The 22,347-nt window shown below is 41.0% G+C and overlaps 1 protein-coding gene across 1 annotated transcript in view; it reads left to right on the forward strand.

The window, feature by feature from the left end:
* Positions 1 to 22,347, forward strand: part of TEAD1 (TEA domain transcription factor 1) — a 285,280-nt gene that overhangs the window by 205,775 nt on the left and 57,158 nt on the right. Inside the window, exons 3-4 of the mRNA XM_049781082.1 lie at positions 13,447 to 13,511; positions 16,038 to 16,100. Coding sequence (XP_049637039.1) covers positions 13,447 to 13,511; positions 16,038 to 16,100 — 128 coding nt within the window. The remainder of the gene's footprint in view (positions 1 to 13,446; positions 13,512 to 16,037; positions 16,101 to 22,347) is intronic.

Consider the following 22,347-nt stretch of genomic DNA (forward strand, 5'->3'; position numbering starts at 1 on the left):
GAGAGAAGTTGAGATGTTTCTTAGAAAAAATTTTTTTTCAATTAATTTCTGAATATTATCCTCGTATGGGTGGTAGATTGAGGCAAAATGCTAAACCTGAAATGTATGAAGATTGACCAAGAGCACAATAATTAAAAGCAAAGTAGACTGAATTAACTTCGAAGAATGGTTTTCCGTTTTCTATTCACTTTCCTTCTCAATTTTGACTTCGAAGAAAGGTTTTCCTTTTTCTATTCTTTCCTTCTTTTCATTTTTGACCGTGGTTACTGCTTCCATTCTGGGGTGCTTAAGTAAAGGGAGGTATACAGGTATTGCTGCATTCTGTGACCATTCAGCTGGTCTCTGAATTCCTTGAAGGCATGAACCCTGTTGTATTCTGATAATACAGTGCCTTTTCTACCAATTCCTTCTCTGTTCCTCTCTCCCTTCTTTTTCAAAAGAAATGATCAGTCCCCACCTCCTATGAACCACAATGTCAGTTAAGATATTTTTCTTAGGGGCCGGAGAGATAGCATGGAGGTAAGGCATTTGCCTTTCGTGCAGGAGGTCATCGGTTCGAATCCCGGCGTCCCATATGGTCCCCCGTGCCTGCTAGGAACAATTTCTGAGCCTGGATCCAGGAATAATCCCTGAGCACTGCCGGGTGTGACCCAAAAACCACAAAAAAAAAAAAAAAAGATATTTTTCTTACAAAAAAGGGCAAAATCAGCAGTTGTACTCTCACTGTCAGGGGTCTCAAACTCGAGGCCCTCGGACCATTTGCGGCCCTCTGTAGGCCCCCCTGCCCTAGAGGAATCTTTTTTTTGTTTTGTTTTGTTATAGTTGTTTGGGTCACACCCCCCAATGTTCAAGGCTTACTACTGACTTTGCACTCAAGGATCACCCCGACTTTGCCTCCTGCGGCCCCCAAGTAAATTGAGTTTGAGACCCCTGGAGATTGTTGTTAGTAAAATGTTGGGTGTCTGGTGGAGTAGCTTTGGGAGTAGGATATATGTCCTGCCTTCAAGAGGCTCAAAATTTGTTAAAAAAAAAAATAATAATAAAGGATGAGCACGCAAGCTTATCTTTGAAGACACATGTACATTGAAGAATGTGGGTCTATGTTCTGGTGACCACTGTGCTGGATATGTGCAATAAAGTATAATAAACTGATGGGCAGAGCATATAATTGCCAAGGAGTTGGAAAGCACCATTTTATTGTCTTGTTTTTGGTTTTGGTTTTTGGGTCACACCCGGCATCGCTCAGGGGTTTCTCCTGGCTCTACACTCAGAAATTGCTCCTGGCAGGCTTGGGGGACCATATGGGATTCCGAGATTCAAACCACAGACCTTCTGCATGCAAGGCAAACACCTTACCTCCATGCTATCCCTCCGGCCTCAGGGAAACATCATTTTAATTGGGTCTTGACAACTCAGAAAAAGTGTTCTAAAGACAGGAGTGGAATTTTGATGGCAGGAAGAGAAAAGGGGCAGATCATCCATACAAGGAAAGGTATACAACATGATGTGGCAGTGTGAGACATTGGATAGGAGAAAAGGCAAAATAAATAAAAATTTGTGTATGACATTTAAGTTATTTTTAATGGAAAGTATAGTTTGCATGTTACTTGTGAAATCTGGGGGTTAGGAGAATAAAAATCTCAGAATCTGAATTTCAGTGGAAAGATGACATCTGTTTAGTTGTTTTGATTTCCAGCTAGAATAGAAAGTCCATTTCATAGGTCAATGCTTGACTATTGGCTTGTATATTGTCACTATTTACTTCTCCTGATTTTGTGACAGGACAATATTACAACCATTTCAAGCCTTTTTCTTAGACTCTTCTGAGGTTATGCTTCTTCCTTTTACCCTTTTAATTCCTTTTCTCATTTCTCCTTCAAAGCTTTCAGTTGCTAAGGACAGAGAACATGTATTATTTCTACCTGAATTCTCTATGGTGCCTAGTCCAATGCCATTATGTGAGAAATACTCAAGATAATATTATTGATCAGAGCCATGAAGTATATCAGGGCTAGATACAAAGGCCTTGAATATATGTTGAGGCTTTCTTCTGTATTCCAATTGGCGAATGGAGGACTATTGAAATGTTTGGGGCCGGGGATGTAAACTATGGAAGGGCATTTGCCTCACAGGTGTTTGACATGGATTACATTGCCAGCACTCTACACCCCTCTAAATAGTTCATATACAATTTAGTCCAATTTATGGGGTGCTGTTTTCCTCTTTACATTATATTTTTATTGGGAAGCTAGTATTAGTCTAATAAGAGGTTGCCTTTTTTTTTCCCCATTGAGACCGTTTTTGATGTAAGTAGTCTGAAGTTATAGTAAAATTTGAAGGACAAACTGGCTTTAGCTCCCTCCAACACTTGTTTATGTAGGAACTTGGACAAGTTCCTGAATTTCTTTATTCCTTAGGGTTAGGTTCAGCACTTTTATTTATTTATTTATTTATTTATTTATTTATTTATTTATTTATTTATTTGGTTTTTGGGTCACACCCAGCAGCTCTCAGGGGTTACTCCTGGCTCTACGCTCAGAAATTGCTCCTGGCAGGCTTGGGGGACCATGTGGGATGTCAGGATTTGAACCACCATCTTTCTGCATGCAAGGCAAATGCCTACCTCCATGCTATCTCTCCGGCCCATAGGCTCAGCACTTTTAAAATGGAAGTAATGTGAGTGTGATGGTTAAATAAGTGAGTATAGAGGCACAGTGCTGATGAGGGTAGGTGATTGGCGTATTATTTTTTCTAATTTTCTTTGACATCTTACTTGGTTTCTACCTCTCACACAACACTCCATTTTAACTTAGCCTCCAAATATCAGTTGCTTCAGTGTAAGTGCATTTCAAAAACATCATCTTCAGTGATGGTGATGATGGTGATTTTTATAGCAGTAGTACTGGAGGTGGTAAGGATTGGGGTCCATTCCTGGCTCTATACTCAAGTTTCACTAATGGCAGTTCTCAGGGGACCAACCATATATGGGATCAGAAATCAGATCAGGGTAGTTATCATGAAAGGCAAGTGTTTACTCACTTATATTATTTCTCCTGTCCAGTTTCATGGTATCATTAAGGAATTTCTAAGTGCCTAGAGGTTCCTAAACTTATTTAGACACACACACCCCTATCTTCAGAAAAAATATCACTTAGATCCTACTTGAAAATTTACCTTCATTAGGCAAATGAACTGAAAGCACTCTTTAGTTGCCCAGAGACCTTTTCTACCCACTCACATCATTTCAGTGTCCCTTGCAATATCTCCCACTTTGAGAAACATGGTCTTAAATATTTGCTCTCTCTAGTCTCTCTCTCTTTTCTCTCTCATGTGTGCTTGGTTTTTTTTTTAAACAGCTGGCAGTGTCATGTGAGCATCAATTTTTATTGAAAGCTTTTATAATTGACCTTAACTACTGCTGTAGTAGTTATATAAGTTGATGCTTGCTTTTTCTAGTGAAAGATGCATTTTTATAGTCAGAACTAAATTCTTAAAATCCAGTGGGGAGTAAACTATTAAATATAATGCTTTCAGCCTACTCAGAAAATAATTTCACAATATGCCACAAATTATAAGAATTTTGGTCCACTATTTGGCCTTGGGATAAATGTAATTCCTGCCATTTTATTCATTGAAGAATCTATTCTAAATTAAAAGATTATTGTAGCATGTAAGTAGCTTGAGTGTTATGATATCACAGTAAAGTGGTCCTTTTACTTGAAAACATTTTTATGACCATATCATTTGGAAAATTCAGAGTGATGCAAAGATTTTGAGAACGTTTTCAGTGTAGGATGGAAAAGATGCTCAATTTCAATAGCACTGAAAGTAGATGCCATCTGGTTGGTGTCCTGGGCAGAAAGCCTTTTAAACTCCTATTGGTCCCTTCCATTATCTGTTCAAGCAGTAAAAACATAGACATCAAGTGCTGCGCCATTACTTAACAGTTTAAAGGATCCCTTTAAATCCTCTGTGTTTGTTATTGCTGGTGCAAGCCACCACCCACCTTGATTCCATCTTTTCACAGATGAGAAAATACAGGTACAGAGAAGCAAGTGCCTCCATGTTCACATAGCTAATAAGTACAAGTTCAACTTCCCCAAAACATCTAGGCAATCATATATTTGAGTCAAAAAGCAGGCGTGCAGCTGCACAGCCACCAGGATAGATTCTCCATTAAAAAATAGCAGTTTTGTGTGTGTGTGTGTCTGTGTGTGTGTGTGTGTGTGTGTTTGTGTGTTTTCAACACATTGAATGTGTGGGTTTCACACTTCTCCAAGGCCAAATAATTAATAAACAAACAGAGTGTTCTCTGCAAAGTTTTTTATTAACAGAACTTTCCTAGTTAATGTTGAGATTAGCTTTTCTTTGGACCAGGTCCATATTACTGTAGCATTTGGAGGTCTATGTGGGCCAAGAGGGCAGGGAGGCAAAAAAGTATACAGGTCACACTGATGCCAAGCTGAGAGAGCAGAATGAAAGCCTGGGAAATTGTGCGACTTATCACTGAAATTGCTGTCACTGTAGAAGGGCCTGTAGATTTCAGGTGATGCTGGCAGTGCATGCCAGTTTCCAGCATTCTTTTCAAGATCACTTTTCTTGATTTTTGTTCTCTAAAAATAGAAGGCTCATCTGTTTGCAGGATGAAGGTTAGGAGAGGGATTTTTTTTAGGTAACATTAGTTATTCTTCTGAATGGGTACTAGACCTGGAATTGGAGTAGAGCAAATCTGTCCTCTGAGAGGCCCAGTCACTGCAGCACCAGAGCTGCTGTGGTATGTTCCTGGAACATGGCAGTGTAGAGGAGAAAAATAAGAAACTTAGTTTGGAAGGCTCCCAAAAGACTTCAGGACTTGCAGGGATGAATAAGAGTTTGTAGCCAGAGGAGAAGGGAAAGAAGACTTGAGGACAAATGGTTGCACAGAGACTTAGAAGTATGGAAAAATATTAGGATAGCTTGGGCAACTCCACGAAGTGCCTTGTATTTCAAATAAAGACCACTTCAGAAATGGGCTATTTAGAATTATGCACTGGACTAAGGATTATATTGTTTCTTACATTGCTTAGAAACTTAAAAAGGTAGGAAAGTAACAGACCCAGATGTGAATGCCTTCAAAAGGAATGGCAGGAAGCTTTGAGGCTAAAGACCTGAAAAATTCTCGGCAAGGTATCCATTTGACTCACCATTGAGAGCAACCAGCTTATGTTCCATTAAAATACCACCTACACCCTGAATATGTGGGATGCAAAGATGCAAAAGTTATGGATCCTCCTTTATGAAGCCACACGGGTGCTTTATGGGAATGCTGAGGGTGAGCCTTGTGTGAGTGCAGAGCTACAGTGTGGGTGCCGGAGCAAGGCAAACTACCCTCCCACCAAAGAACTTATTTTTGACTCATGTTTTTATTATTGTGTGCTTTGGAATATTATCATTTTTATTACTTCTGGTCAGTGGGGGAGTTCCAGGCACCTGAATCCCTAACTGACTCCTCTCCACATGGCCCATGCCCAGTGATTTATGTTTCAGGTGGGATTCTATGTAGGTGACTCTCTTTAACCCAAATGAGCTGGCCCCAGGTAGGTGTTGATAGGTAGGCTTAAGGGAATTGCAACTGTGAGCAAAACCTTAGACTGCCCTAAGTCTTAAGATCTGGATGGCTCAGATCTGTTATGCATTTTGATGGTCATAAAATGGATTAAGGTGATGGGGTGGGAGTGGAGGGCGGGGGGTGGTGGTGGAATTAATGTTGGTGGTTAAGTCGTGAAACTAAAAAATTAGATCCAGATGGTAGGACAGCAAATAGCATGTTCAATCAGTTTGACCTTTGGAATATAAGCACTTGGGGGCCATGGAAGCTTTCGAAGCAATAGAGTGACTGATGCAGAACTGGTTTTAGGTAACTATATAGGGTGGATTAGAAAGAGGAACAACTGGAGGCATAAAGTATTAAGGGTGGTTAAATTACTCATCAGTGGATTAAAAGGTTCCTTGCCTCTTTATTATTTCATAGAGTACGAGCCATTAGAAAAACTTGCTTCATTCACATTTATTTTCTTTCTAGACATAATCACAAAAATGTGTAACCAACGTACAGGAGGCGCATTGAACTCTTAGCATTAGATCATTTTAATGATTCATTTCTTTTTGACTCTGTAGTCTAATGCAAACATGCATTGTCTGAGTTGTCCTACTAAGATGAAGGGGAACACATTTATAGGCCATTATTTGATAATATTATCATCAGCCTTTGAGATAGGAACTCCTAGAAGGGGAAGCTGGATTTAGGCCATGCATTTGAAAAGATGCAAGGAATAATTCACATCTAACTAGAGGTTACTATAGCTGCTGTCTATTCTTCTAAAACTGATCCTTACAAGCCTGTGGTCAAATGCAGACAACGGCTGTTTCAGGGTCTTGCCACTGTTCACCTCCTGAAGGCCATCAGTTTGTTCAGTAAACTTTTAAGATCAAGAACATGCAGTACCAGCCCTGACAATCCAGAACAAGCTGCCTTTTTTTTTTCTGGTGATTTTCCACATTGGTGCTAGCTTTTGGTCAATGATTTATATTTGAGATTAACCATGACACTGGTATCTAAATTTCCTCGTTGGCAACACTCTGGGTCTAGTTTAAATGCTCTTTTTCTTGAAACTTGCTGAACCTTTGAAATTAACTCTATATGCCTCTTCCACTCCAGACTCCATCCATCTCATTAACTTATCCACTCTACATACACTCACTGAGAATCTGCTCTATTCCTGGCATGGCCTTAATGAATAAAATATATAACTAGTACTTCCACGAATGTTAAGTCCAGAAGCAAATCTTGTCATGCGTCCTTCAGATTATTGGGAAGTGGCAGCTGTGACATGTGCCATGGAAGAGGGTATTGGGAAGAGTGGATGGCTTGACCCCATGTTCTTAGGTAACAGACCTTTGCAGATAATACAATGCTCCTAAAAGGTAAAGATGCATTTTATTGATTCTGTAGTGCCAGCATATTGCCAGTCAACCCTCACTCAGTGTGGTCCAATGTCTGACTGGCTGTGAATTGGCCAGCTTTTGTGAATCTCCGTTCTTTTCCAGAGTTGCTGGGTCTTTGGGAACAGTGTAGAATTATTCACTCCTCTTAGTAGGCAGTGAAGACTCTACTGCCTCTGGTAGTAAGTATAGATACAAAATTCCTGGATTTTCCCAAGGATTGGGGCATGAAATGCTCCTATTCATAACACTTTGGTGTGTGACATAGGGTTCCTGCAGCATTCTCTCTCTATCTCTCATTTCTGAGAATTATTTTTAATATCAGTGCAATAATTATAAAATATTTAAATTCTATCTCATAGTTTCATTTGAGAAAGTTGTTGGTAGCTTCTCTGCCTATGTGAGCCTAACTGGTGATGGAGAGAAGATCCTGCTGTGTGTCCACCTTTGGGGGCATCTTTCTTGGCTTTTTCTTCTAGGCTTTTTTTTTCATTTATGCAAATGCTTCAACCTCAAAATGGACTGGTAGGATAAATAGGAGTCCTTCATCTGTCCCTAAAAAGTTACTCACTGAAAGTGCATTGTGAGATGCCTGAGAAAAAAAGACTGAGGAAAAGTGAATGCCACAGTTTCCTGTTTCAGCGACTTCATGCTCTATCTGGTTAGGTCCACAATATGTGTCTGAATGACAGAGAATATGCAAAGCAGCAAGAGCAAATAAACTAATGACAAAGAGATTGTGGGTATTTCCGGAATGGGGTGATCTCCCGTCGATGGAGGACTCATAAAGAAATGTGGATAAAGTCTAGGCATGCTTCTAGAAATGGACATGGATAGTATAGGCCATAGAAGTGATTTGCATATAAGTGACTATGCTCAAAGGGGGGGTAATAAAGAATCTTTTTATAGACTATTAGTACAGTGGATCATGTAGGACTTGTGAAGTGATATGGAAGAGCCTAGTTTTGTAGCTATAGCCTTGCTGTCTTATTTAATATGACCTTGGTCTTGCAATGAAGAGATGGACGTTTCAGTTTTCCTTTTGGTTCTCATTCTTGTAACATGGTAAAAGGATCTAAACTTTGCCGGCGATACCAGCAAAGAAAGACTCAGCAGAGGTTTCCTAAGGGTATCTGACCTAGAGCTGCCAAGCAGTTCAACTTTCCAAGGCCTGGTCTTAGAGTCCCAAACCTGGCTTCAGACAGGGAAGGAATTTTGTTTGTTACTTCTATCTTTGTGGCTCACTGATCCCATTCAGTCACCAATTGGCTCTTACATTGTTGAAGCCTAGTGTTGCTGGACTACAATTTCTAGCCACAGACTGGGCATTTGCTCTGCCTCAAACATGACCTTGAGGCCACATCCCATTACACACACAGCCCACAATAGTGTTAACCAGTCTTCTGTCTGGGTAAGGCAAGTGCAGTGCAGACGTTATGCTTTTCTGCCAGAGCCTCTATTTTAGCTGGAAATTTCTTCATCATGTGGAGAAGTCTTTGAGGGGCTTCCTCTCAACTCTGTCAGGCTATTTAGGACAGAGAGGAAAGGCAAAATGAAAACTGGATTGCATGTCTGTTGAGGATCCCATTCTTAAAAAGAGCAGGTCTGTCATTGCTGCCATCTCTGCCTCCAGGGAAAGCCAGGCAACCTCAGCTGCAGAATCAGCAATCAATAGAAGTGGGGAGTGGGCATTTCTAAGGACAGATTCCTGGTACAAAGAAACTGTGGTATAGTGGCACAGGGTGAAGAAATGTGCCACTAGGTCACCAGTTCCATAAGTTATTGCAAGTGTTTAAAAAAGAGCATGGAGATGAGTCTTGACTATATAATCTGGATGCTGAGTGGGGGTACCTAAGACCCCTGGACTTGAAAATAGTATACTGTGGTTGAAGGGACTAGAGGGCCAGTATACTCAGCTTTATTTATTTATTTATTTATTTATTTATTTATTTATTTATTTATTTATTTATTTATGATTGAGTTTCAGTTTCTGCATATGGTTTTTTATTCTTTTGTTTTTGTTTTCAGGCTATATCTAAGTGAGCTCGGGACTTATTTCTGTCTCTGCTTTCAGAGATAACTCCTGGCAGATTGGATGGGGTGGGAATATAGAGCGGAAGAATCGTATGGGGTGCTAGGCACTGAACCCACGTTAGCCTTGTGCAAGGCAAATTGTATTATCTCTCCAGCCTCTTGCATATGAATTTAAGCATTTTCTTTCTCTAGAATGGTTTTCAACCAACTCCCTTCCTTTTGCCACCAAAACAATCTTCTTCTAGTGAATGAGAGGCACATGGCAAACTTTTGGGAGTTGTGTTGTTATGTCTGTCCTTCTTTGAAATGCAACAATAGCAATCACAAATTAAGGTTTCTGGTAGTTGGCTAGATAGAAAGGCACGCTGAAGTTCAGAGAAAGGGAACTGTGGAATCTGGGTGGGGAGGACACAGTGTTCACTGTCTGGTTAGTTCTCTAAAGAACCTTTCTGTGGGAGAGAATTTTCACAAGGAAATGCTGGAGAAATTTTAATCTGTCTCTAAAGACTGCGTTTATATTCTGTTCTCTGAGAGGACTTTCTAGACTTCCTGAATTTTCAGAGACCTATTTCCAAGGCATGTTATGGAATCCTCTTTTATGGAAGTTGTTATCATTTGACCTGTGCAGTTGATTTACTCTTTTTTTTTTTTTTTTTTTTTAATACAATGGGTTCCTGATAGTCAGGCTAGCTTTTTCTATGTATCCCAGATGCACCTCAGGTGTCATATAAGACACAAAAGAGGTGGTTTCCATATAATTAATTGTAGGATTACATTAAGATTACAAATAAAGTTATTTTAGGGTTCCTTTAGGAATGTCCTAACTAGCTTTAAAGTTAATTTTTGTGGATTCAGTTTTATAAGTAAGATTTATTGTGTCACACAATTTTGTGAGGCGGTTTGGGGCGGCGGGGGTGGAGGGAGGGCGAGAATGCATTAGTGAAATGAGATGAGGGTTTAACCCCAACCATTCTAACCATTTCTCTACAACAAGACTGCTGTGTGGCCTGGAGGGAGATCCAGGGGTTACATAGTTATATGAGTAATTATGCCACTGAAATTCTCATCCTTGGTTAAAGACTGGTATACTGGAGGATTATGATGCAAATTGAATGATTTGTGGTACTGTAGAAATGTTGTAACTTAAATTGCTAGTACAACTTAATTGCTATTGTAGAAAAGTTAAAACTTAAGGAAAAACTCAGCGCTTAATTTTTAATGATAAAAATAAAGCAAGGCACCTTTTTAAAATCACGTAAATCTAAATGAGATGTCATCTTCACAAGCCACTATTAGGTCACTTTGAACATTTTATATGAGATAAGGTGATTAACAGTGTGTTTAGGGCATGATAGATGCTTAGTGTTTTTTGAATTTAAATATAAAATTGTGATCAGTCATATGCCTAATGGTGAAGTAAGTAGAAATTCTAGAAACTTCAAGTTAAGGATTCTTTGTGTCTTCAGACATGATATAAAAGAAGAACATAGTCTTCTCCTTATATTCTAACATTGGGATGTGTCTAGTTTTCAGTGTCATTTTCAGGAAATAAAAGTACTCAATGAGGGCCTCTTCTAGAAGTAAATTTTAGAAATACTTTGATCAAAATGTGCGTGCTCAACAGTATATAATTTCAAGGAATTCCATTTGCATAGATTCCATAGTATTTTATCAAATAAAAATTTCTGTTGCATTGGTCTTATAACATACATCAAATTATTCTATCTGATCTCACTGAAAGTAATGAAGAATGGTCAGAAGACATTTTGCCATCTGGGCCAGGTTCAGATAAAAGTTCATGCAGCACAGAGGTCTGATCTTTTTGTTGTCTCCCTCCCCACTTGCACCCCACTCCCAACCCCCAGACTTGGCTACTCAGGCAGCTCTGGATGGGTTGCACAGTGAGGCTCCGAGCTGGAGGATGCTTGGCTTCTCGGCAGACAGTGCCATTTAGGACTGGCTTCTGGTAATTAGGCACTCCTAGCTGGGCTCTGCTGTCAGCAAGCCTTTGAAACAAATTGCAAAATCTGTACAACCATCTGATAGACGGATAAGTAGACCCGAGGACACTACAGGGGATATTGGTAGTTCTCAAAAGTTTGAAAGAGAATGCATAGAGAAGCAGTTCTCAAAAATGGAATTTTGAGGCTCCCTTTCTTTGGTTGGTAGGTGACTTCAGTCACAGAATTAAGATAGAAGAAGAATCTGACAGGCTAACAACATAGGCTGCTTTTAATAGAAGAGCATGCAATTAAAATACATATGAGGTTCTTAGTTGAGATCTAGAAACCTGAGCTGTAGGTGAAAAGCCTTGAGAATAGGGATGAACTTATATACTTAAATGATAATGTCCTAAAGTTCAAGCTGATATAAATTGACAGTTTATTGTGTTGCCTACAATGAAATGCAGTGTTAGACATTAGCAGAGCTAGAATTTTTAGTTTGAGGGAAGGGATAGAAGCATTCTTTGATGGGCCTGTCATAGTAGCATACTGCAGTTCTGGGCTGCAAGCTCTGAAAGGAAAGTAGACAAAGGATGGCCCCAGGATGGATGTGGGACTGTTCCAGAGTTTGTTGTAGATAACAAAGGAGCAGGGGAGGTTGAGCTTTGGCCCAGCTGCAGAAGGACTGAGAGCTGTCAATTATTTGACAGGCGGTCCTGTGCTAGTCTTGTTCTTGTTGAGAGGAAACTCTGGGGATGAAAGTTCATGAAGTCTCAAATACATAGGGTTTTTGTTTTTGTTTCTTAATTTCTAAATGTGTTTTAAATTGCAGAAGGCCAAAAATGTAGCCCAGAAGTAGAGCATTTGCTTTTTGGGGATAATGCCCTGGGTTCAAAACTCAGTATTAAAAAAACAAACAAACAAACAAACAAATTTTTTTCCATTTCAAAAATTTCTATTTCCATTTTAAAAAACGTATAGATGTTAAAGGGTAGAAGTAGGTGACTCATGCTTCATAGCCTCAAGATTCCATAGTTCCTTGGCTGACCAGTGGCAAATGGGTGGATTCAGAGTTTTCACAGTATTTACAGAGTAATCACACTAGTCTGTTGTCATTGTTGTTGTTTTGGGCCACCCCAGTGGTACTTGGGTTACTTCTGGCTCTGCACTCAGAAATCACTCCTGGCAGGCTCAGGAGACCATATGGGAGGCTGGTGATTGAACCTGTGTTGGCCATTTACAAGGCAAACATCTACCCACTGTTGGATGGCTCTGGCTCCTATCCATACATTATATACACAGACTGGTAGAAGACATAGGCTGATAGGCAGCCATATGATGCAGCAAAGTTTTTAGAACTTTTGAAGCAAGATTTCCGTAAGATCCCCACACCACTCTAGCACTGGTTCTCATTCACGCTTCCGGCTCTTTACTCAACCCGGAATGCAGGGTGAAGGGACATGGTTAGGCCACATCTCAGGAAACCAGGAAGCAGTGTTGTTTCTTCCTATGCCTTGCTGAGTGCTGGGGAGACTTTGGGGGAACACAGACTCTTGCCCCTTCAGTTATGTGGTATGTTAAGAAAGTAAAGCATTGAACACTGGTTGTGTGTGTGTGTGTGTGTGTGTGTGTGTGTGTGTGTGTGTGTAATGAGCAATCTAGATATGATTGTAGGCACACTATATTGCACCTCCTTAATGGCATGTTAATATTCCTGCTCTTAGCATCAGAAGTAAATTTTCCCGTTATATTTATTTTTTGTTTTGTTTTGTTTTTTGGTGATTTTACTTTTTTTCATGGGTGTCATACCTGGCGATGCTCAGGAGTTACTCCTGTCTCTGCACTCAGGAATTAATTATTCTAAGCAGTGCTCAGGGGATTATATGGGATGCCATGAAATGAACCTTTATCAGTCGTATACAAGGCAAGCACTCTACCACTGTACTATCACTCTGACCTGTTGTAATTTTTTTAAGTTAGGTTATCTGTTTTAAAATGCCTTTAACCATTTTCTCCCCCTGCCCGCCACTCGGACACAAAATTGTATATGGTTAGTAACTACAGCCATCTCGTTTTATAATGTTAGCTTCTTAGCCTTATATGGTTTTGGTGGCCACAGCAGTTTATTAACTTGTGCCTATGATTCTGCTGTTACCACAGATAAATGCCTGGATAAGGAGGAATGAACTTGAAAAAATGAGATTAGAATAGAACCAGGACTTTGTATACTCCCCAATAATCCTTTCTTGAATTTTTCTTTTTGAATGACCAACCAATGCTGATCAAACTTTAGGAAACTAAATGTTTTTAATCCTAATGTCCCTCCTTGTCAATATTTTTGTAAGGAATTATAGTTTTATTTTTTGAACATTATAAACATAAGCTACAACTGAAAGAAAAAATTTGTATTCTACTTTTAGTTTTCACAGGCTTGTTGTTGTCTTATTAAAAAGTCAGCCAACTTACTGTAAATTCTTCTTTCTTTCAGGTAGGAATGAATTGATAGCCAGATACATCAAACTCAGGACAGGGAAGACGAGGACCAGAAAACAGGTAAAACCGCTTCCCTAGAAAGTCATGCATGTCAGCAAATGGCCCACGAGGCATTGGCTGCAGTGGCTGTTTGTGCTTTGGCTCCCAGGAGCCCCCCCTTTTGCCTTCCCTGTAAGGACGTTAATGTGCAGGTGTCTCACACTGGCTCAACCTCACTGTTCAACAGTTCAGTGACCCTGTACTGTGTGGTTTTGGATTCTGCTTCAGCACACAGGGTGAAGTTGCCCTGCTCAGAACAGTCTACTGCACTGTTCCTTTATTAATCGTATTTGAAAATATGGCTTCCCAAACTGTGCACCTGCAAATGTTACGACGACTGCAGGTGCAAAAGATATTTGCAAGTCATGACATTTTGAGCCTTTGCACATTATAAAATCCGGGACCAATATACATGCTTAGTCATCATTTCGATGGAAAAAGTAACACAAGTAGCCTTGAGTATTGGCCTGAATTTGATACCAAATGATGTGCATTTAAGGACCCCTTGCTCTCTAGCAAGGGCCTTTTGTCAGAAGCTGCTGACTAAAGTAAGTTGCTGAAATACTGAGCTGTGTGAGTTGCTCTGCCTTGTCAGGGCTCTCATCTCCTTATTCTTTCTGATAGAAAGCAGCTCACATCTCTGGCCCAGTTAAAAACTTGAATGTATGAGAAATGCTGTCTTTGAAAACTAGAAAAAGATAAAAAGTAAAATAAGATCAAATCTCACAGATGAGTTGTTAACAGGAAAAAGAAGTCCATCATTTTTTTAGATTGACCTATGCTGATTGATCTGGCATAGATTTTAAAACCTTATAAGCATCCCCAAGACATGTTCAGCTGTGGTCTTGTTAAGCTTACTCGACAGATTCCAGCTCTGCTCAGTGAGGAGTTGTTTTCTGAGTGTTTATGATGGGGAGAGTTTTCCCCAGGCCTGCTCCATATGCCCCCTTCTTTCAGGAGCCTGGCAGCTGAGTCAGCAGCAAGGGTAGCAGGGTCCCCCTTCCCAGCCCTACCTACACCCACACTGTCTGTGGGGTGAATGTTAGCCTCTACCCCCATCCCAACAGTGGCCTGCCATGGAGTCAGTCACCTAAGAGCAAACTCTAGGTGAAAATCAGTAAATGAAGGAACCTAATGGAAGGTGAAGGGGAAGAATGGGGGAGTTCTTGCTACTCTGTACTTTTGAGGGGGGAAAATTGCAAAAAAAAAAAAAAAATTGTAAAAAGAATGGAAATAAATGCAAAGACAAAAAAAGAGAGAGAAAATTTCTACTCTCACAGATTCTGCTTCTAGAACTGCTAAGAGTGTTTGAAGTGAAGTCATGGCTTCACAGGCTGAGTCCTTGAACTTCTTAATGGAGTTCCTAAATTTCTGAAAGAGGTGTCAGATGTGATTCCCAGTGTACTGAAAGTGGACCTGGCTGTGTGTGGGGGGCTGCCTATGAGTTCTGGTCATGTGCCTGACCCCTTCACTGGGGGATGCTTCTAAATTTAACCAAGCCTCACTGAAAGAGATGCAAATTTGTTTGCCCAGTAGAATCATTTGTTTTCGAAATGGGCCTTGGCGTGATTTCCACACCCAGGCATCCTGGGGATGTTTCAGGCAGCCCTTGGTGATACCTCTCCAATGAGAATGTGCTGTTCAGCAAACCTGCATGGTTTTCAACCCAGATTTTTAACAGGCTGGCTGGCTGGCTGTATTCACACTTTTTTGCTTTGTAATAATATGCAAATCTACTTGGCACCCAGTCAATACCCAAAAGAGTGGAAGGATTAACGATATTTATAAGGGGGAGAAATCCCACTCTGCTAACTGGGTCTTTCCATTTTCTCTTTGAGATCTAATTTACATGTCAGTATTATTTTAACATTTGCTACAGAATCCAGAGCTCTTAATGAGATCGGAATACAACCAACAGCTTCAGCTTTTTGAGACTGCAGAATGTGCTAATTTATGGAGAGTCTCTTCTAAATTGTGCGAAAGAAAGGGATTTTCCCTCCTGATACTGGGAAGCGATAAATATTTTCATTTACCTCTACCCCCACCTTTTTCAATTTTACAAAGAAAACAATCCCCTTTTCCCCCTTCTCATCCTGGGCCCCTGGTTCCTTCCATGTGACAGTTATGTGAGTAGCCTGAACTTTCTTCCAGAATCCAGTCACTGCAGTGGTGACCCAGTCTGAAAGCTTAGAGCAGCGCTGGGGGCTTGGTCTGGCTGGATCTGTGTATTCCTAACTGCAGAGCTTTGTTGAGATGCAAATAACCTCCCCCTACCCCTTATCCCCCCCCCCAAAAAAATAAAACCTTCCCAAGGAGTAGCGATTTTATATTTGATTTCCTTTTTTTGTTTTGTTTTGTTTTGTTTTGTTTCCCTTCATAAACCCGAACAATGTAGGTGTCTAGTCATATACAGGTCTTAGCAAGAAAGAAAGTTCGAGAAATTCAAGCCGCCATTAAGGTACGTCTGGCTTGCCCAGTTGTAGGGGGCTTTTCATCTCCATGGTTACAGGCTTTTCCTTTGTTTTCCTCCCTTCCCCTACCCTGCAGGTGTCTAGTCACATTCAGGTTCTTGCCAGAAGGAAATCTCGTGATTTTCATTCCAAGCTAAAGGTATGCGCTTTCCTGCTTTTTGGCTTGTGGTTGCTATGCATCTCACTTCCTGTTTTCCATGGTGACTGGTGAATGCCTGGTGCTGGGATTCTTGTAACCTAGTTTCCTCGCATGTGAGAGCTGTTTACATTTCTTTGTGTCTAATCTCTCTGTTTCTGTACTAGCCTCACATTAAGCTCCGAATGTGTTTGTATGTGTGTGTGTGTGTGTGTGTGGTGTACGTGTGTGTGTTTCTAATAACAATGCAAATGCAGCAGAGAGCTGGTCTTGATAACTTTTCAGGCACAAAAACACGATTAAAAGAGAAGTCTAAGCATGCAAAATTGGTGTAGAAATGATAGAAGAATAATCACTTCCTCAGTAGTCATCAAGAAATTACTTTTTAAAGAATATCTAGATATTTTAAGTTGTGCTTTTTCGTGTAGTTTTAAGAACACTCGCAAAAAGATTCAAGGTGTGGCCCTTAAAAGGACAAATCTTGGAAATGGGGAAACGATCCAATCTTGATCAAAATGTTTGTAGTTCCATTTCAACTTCTATTTTAATTGCTTTTCTATGCATTTCATGTTCCAGTCTCTTATCATTTATTTCTAGCAAATATGGAGGCATGGACAGATTTTTAAATTTTCGTCCACACTACCCCCACCCCAAATTTTCAATAAAGCAAACACATAAACACCTCTGTGACCTATTTTAGAAATGCAAAGACACTATCATTTACACGGAGGGATTTACTTTATAATTAAAATTAAATTGTAGCCCCGTTTTCTTTCCCACATGACTTTAAAAAATAGTCCTAATTGTCCTCATACATAAGTAAATTTGTGTTTTTCTTCTAAAGGACAAATGTATGATTCTACAGCGAAAGTGGTGAGCCCTGGGATCCTTCCCACAGTGCTCTAACTCTCTCATTTTTTTTTTTTTAATACAAACACGGCTGGCTGTGGAATAGGGTAGTAGTGGCAGGAAGGAGCATCTGGGCGCCCTCTGCAGTGGGCAGCATGCTGGCTCGCTCGCGCGTGTGGCTGATGGTGGCTGGCTTTTAGCTGCACTGGCTGAGCAGTTGGAAGACTAAGATAACTTTATAGATCCTGCTTTTTAACCAAAGGTGCCGTCCTTTCTATGTGGATGTAACTACCCCAAATGTTTGCTCAAATCCTGACTCTGTTTCTAGTCTCTCTGAGCTAATGAATTAATGATGTATAAACAAGTTGACAGGTATCAATTTTGTGTTTCCAATGTTATGAATTGCTCTGTTTCTGCACTGCTATGTGGTTCCTGTAGACACTGCAGGGTTTATAGCACTCCACCAAAATCCCCCCAATAAGTGAAGAATAAATGCTTCCATTCTGAAGGGCCCCCTGTGAGATGCACAAAACACTCTTTTCTCATGTGATGATTTTGGGAATCTTCACCGTGGAGCAATTTTGCCAGTCCTTTGTACACAAACACACACTTGATTTTTTTTCCTCTTAAAAAAGATTTGGACTGGGGAGATGGCTAAGAGGTAGTATGCATCCTCTGCATGTGGGAGAACTGGGTTTGACTCCTGGTACCTCATCGTCCCCCAAGCACTGCTATGTGGGTCTCAGAACTTCTCTCCCCAAACAAATAGATGTAATTCCTGCTCCTCCGAGCCCCCTTCACCCCTTCCTTACTTTCCTTTAGATCTGGCACAAGGAAGAGTCAGAAACAAAGGCAGTAACAAAGCAACTGGCTCAAAGTTTGGTTTCAAGAAACATCTTTTTGTTCCTTTCCCTCCTTCCTACCACTTCTTTCTTGGATGAAATGGAATCCTTTGTTTTTCCTATCAACCAACAACAATGGAGTATCCTAAGCATTGTGCTCATGGCGATAGGATGGTGATAGGCATTTGACAGCCAACCTTCTATTCACAGGGCTGAGCATGTAAACTGAGCAGTGAAACGTAGGTCCCTGCTGGAAATGTTCACAGAAAGACCAGAAAGAACCAAAATAAAGTAGGTGGGGAGGGGCTAGCACAATAGTGCAGCAGTAGGGCATTTGCCTTGCACGCAGCTGACCCAGGAAGAACCTGGGATCGATCCCTGGCATCCCTTATGGTCCCCCAAGCCAGGAGCAATTTCTGAGTGCATAGCCAGGAGTAACCCCTGAGTGTCATTGGGTGTGGCCCAAAACCCAAAACATACATACACACACATATATATATATATATATATATATATATATATATATATATATATATAAATAAAGTAAGGCGGGGAGACCCAGGAGTGAGCCACTGCACTACAAAGCTTGGGAAGGGAGAGACCAGAGCTCGAAGAATGCAGAGACTGAGCTGTCCTTTCATATCGGCTGTCTCTGATATGCAGTCATTACTTTATTCTGACTATGTTGGCTGGTATTTAGGAACCCAGGGGGCCTGGTATTTAATTTGCCAAAAACTGCCAGGCCTACTGACTGACGAGTAAGATCAGAGCCCAAATGTCCACTTCTTTTTTGTTTATTTGTTTATGTATTTGAGCCACACCCAGCAGTTCCAGGGATTAACTCCCGGCTCTGCCCTCAGGAATCTTTCCTGGTGGACTCAGAGGCCCTTATGGGGTACTGAGGTTTGAACCCAACTTGGCCATTTACAAGGCAAGTGCCCTATCTACTTTACTATATCACTCTAGCCCCTAACACTCACTTTCTTAAGCTTAAAGCTGACTTTTCCTTGTGAAGATGGGAGGGTTTCACTCTAGCATATGCTTCAGAGAGTGTAGCAACCCTCACATTCCCTGGGGGTGAGCATGTAGTCCTTGTTTCTTCAGCATCCACATTTCTATGTACAGAGAGCATTAAACTTTGCCTTTGTTGAAGTTGACACTGCTGAGTAGGAGTTCATAAGTAAATTCGGTGTGTGGGGGTACAGTGAGGGGGAGGTGGTTCTACTGCAGAACTACTGTGTCATCACCCTGAGTAAATAAGGGCAATTGAGAACAAGACTGCTGCTACCTGCCTGCAAAGGTGTCACTCCCACCAGCCTCTTCTCAAACTTTCCTCACCAGCCATTGTCAGGAAATAAGATCAGGGCTCTGAGGCTCACAGAATGGTCACAGAATGGGGATCTCCCTGACCCTATCCACCCTCTCCTGTTCAGCTCCCAGAAATGGTCATCAGCACAAGGAAAGAGCAGCTTCATGGAGTTCACTATAGGATCGGACTGATAGCCATGTTTTCTCAGCCTCCCACACTACCTAAGAAGATAAACTTGCTACAGAAATTTCATCAGTCGGCAAGGACAGCTTTGAGATTGAGGGGTAGTAGGGCAGTGGTAGGGAATGTCTAGCTGACAGGAGGCACATGAGAAAACATGCTGGTGCCTGAAGAAGGCTGCTGACCCTTGCCCTTCTCAGTCCTCTTTTGAAGACATTGCCTTGGCCTGGGAACCCTCCTTTTTCTTCACATACTCAAAAGTCAAAAATCTTTTCTTTGAGGGAATTAGACAGAGGCTTGTACCCCTCTAGTGAAGACTGAAGCCAAGATTGCATTTCCCTGCTCTCCCAGGTTCTTGCAAGGGTTGACTTCCCTGGGAGCTTGTATGCCTCCATAGCTCTTTCCACTTTCCTAGGAGGAAGGATGCTGCAGCCAACTTAGGTTGCTGACTTTCCAACCTTGTTTTTAAGAAGCTAGATGCAAGGTTTCAGATTAAAAATCTTATATGAAACATTCACATTTTTCAATGAAAGAATGAAGACTGTTTGAATAGGAGTTCACCCTGTCATCCTTAGCAATAAGCTCTTTAGCTATTTTGTGGACGTTTTTGCCAGGCCCTACTGCTTCTGGCAGAAGAAAAGAAGATAGATATGGGGCCGGGAAGGTGGCAGTCGAGGTAAAGTGTCTGCCTTGCAAGCGCTAGCGTAGGATGGACCGTGGTTCGATCTCCTGGCGTCCCATTTGGTCCCCCCAAGCCAGGAGCGATTTCTGAGCACATAGCCAGGAGTAACCCCTGAGCGTCAAATGGGTGTGGCCCAAAAAAAAAAAAAAAAAAGAAGATAGATATCTGCCTTTAAACTCCTATCACCCTTGAAGGGCATATTACGTGGCCATTGAAGGCTCATGATAGGGGTTGGAGGCAGGCTCAGAGGACTGGTGTGCTTTGCATGTTAGGAACCTAGGACGCGGGCCCGGAGAGATGGCACAGTGGTGTTTGCCTTGCAAGCAGCCGATCCAGGTGGTTGGTTCGAATCCCGGTGTCCCATATGGTCCCCTGTGCCTGCCAGGAGCTATTTCTGAGCAGATAGCCAGGAGTAAGCCCTGAGCGCTGGCGGGTGTGGCCCAAAAACCAAAAACCAAAAAAAAAAAAAGAGGAACCTAGGACGCTCTATAATTCCTCCCCTGAAAAAAAAAATAGAAAAGAAATTTCATGTTTTTTGTCCTATCACGCAATCTACCTTATCCTGTGGAAGAAAACAGACTGAAAAAGAGGATGGTAAGGGCTGGGCATATAGTTCAGTAGTAGAGGGCACACTTCTAGATATAAAATTCTGGGTTCTATCCCTGGCACACATACCCCAATAAAAGATACGAATGGTTGTTCTCTTGTCACAGATACAAATGAGTCATCCTAGCTACGAAAGCACTCTTAAACATCTGTTAGAGTGAGTTTCAAAGGTCAGCCTTCTGTTTCTGCAAACACCAGTGGTTCTCAAAGTACTTGTTTTTGAGTTAGATCTTTAATTTTAATTTTTGTAGAAAAGAGAATTGTTTTAATAAAAGTTTAAGATTTCCACTTAGATGTGAATTTTATAGGCACAGAAAAGATTTCTTAATTCAACCCAACAAACTTTCCATTGAAAAGCCCACTGTCTTCCAGGCCTGTTAGATTCTGGGCATATAGGGTTGAATAAGCAAAGTCTCTTGTTTGAGGAACATTGAACTTTTCTGTTATTTTTGGCCATATTTGGGGGGGAAATACGGTATTTCCAGTATATTGTCCCCAGCTAGGATACCTCTATGGCAGGAATTTTAACAAAGCAGAACAGAAGCCTCAGAGTAAGTGAAAAGAATGCCTAATTTGCAGTGTGGGAAAATTTCCAAAAGCTTCATAGAGGAAAAAACAGCTGAACAGAACTGGAGGCTGAAGATATAGTACAGTGGTTAAGACACTTGTTTTTCATGCCTCCAACCAGAACTCAACCCCCAGTACCACAAATGGTCCCACCAGCAGTGATCAATGAGCATAAGGGTCAGGAATAAACCTAAAAAGGTAGAAAGATTGCAACCAAGACAAAAGATGGGATGTGAGTAACCAGGTAAAACCACTCTAGTTGGAGACATGGAGGAGCCTTAAAGGGGGAGTGGCTTGGATCTTCCCCTGAGTGAGGCTTCTCTGTGGGTTCTGAGAGCTTTGTGGGAGTCAGGCTCATTTTTGCTTCCAGGAGCCAGATCATTAGCATAGTGGGTAAGGTTCTTGCTTTGCATGCAGCCAACTGGATTCAGTGACCCAGTTTCCCAAGCACAGCTAGAAGTGATTCCTGAGTGCAGAGCCAGGTGTAACCCCAAAACAAAACAAAAAAAGAAATCTTTAACTGGTTTCCCAGATGCGCCCAGTGGGAAGCAGAATGGAGTGGCAGGGAGACTCATTTGGGGGCTGCTCTTGGAATCTGAGAGGGAGGTACATACAGCCTGGATAGGGCTGGCTTATCACTCTCCAGACCTTCCTTTCTTCCCTTGCTGCCCTCTCACTCCAGGCTACTCTGCCTGCTCTGTACTCTTAGATTTGTTTAAGTAAATTAAATTAAAAAGTTATTTTAATCTTAATTCAGAAGCATATATACCAAAACATTTAAGAAATTTTTTTCAATGGCAGCATTAAGAAACTTAATTTAGGGATCTGAATGGACTGGAGCACATACATTACCTATGGGAGTCCCAGGTTCAATCTCCAGTACTACATAATCTCCTGTGTTCTACTGGAAGCAACCCTCAGGGAATAAGCCCTGGTTTGGTCCTCAAACCAAAATAAACTCCAATTTTGTTTATTGAAGGAAGGATTGGTTCTCTTAAAGAAATGACTGTTAAACTGAGGTGTGTGACAAAATTTACTGTGAAGTTTTCGTTATTGTTAAATTTAAAATAGAACAAGAAGACAGGTGCCAAGAATGTTACAGGCTTGTGTTTATGCAACATAGAAATAGCTATTTTCATTGTTATATTTAAATTTTTAAGTGGAAAGAATAGCAATCAAGATTAGTCTTATCTTTCATAATATCCTTTAGCCATT

Source organism: Suncus etruscus, chromosome 9, assembly GCF_024139225.1.
Source record: "Suncus etruscus isolate mSunEtr1 chromosome 9, mSunEtr1.pri.cur, whole genome shotgun sequence".
Taxonomy (NCBI): Eukaryota; Metazoa; Chordata; class Mammalia; order Eulipotyphla; family Soricidae; genus Suncus; species Suncus etruscus.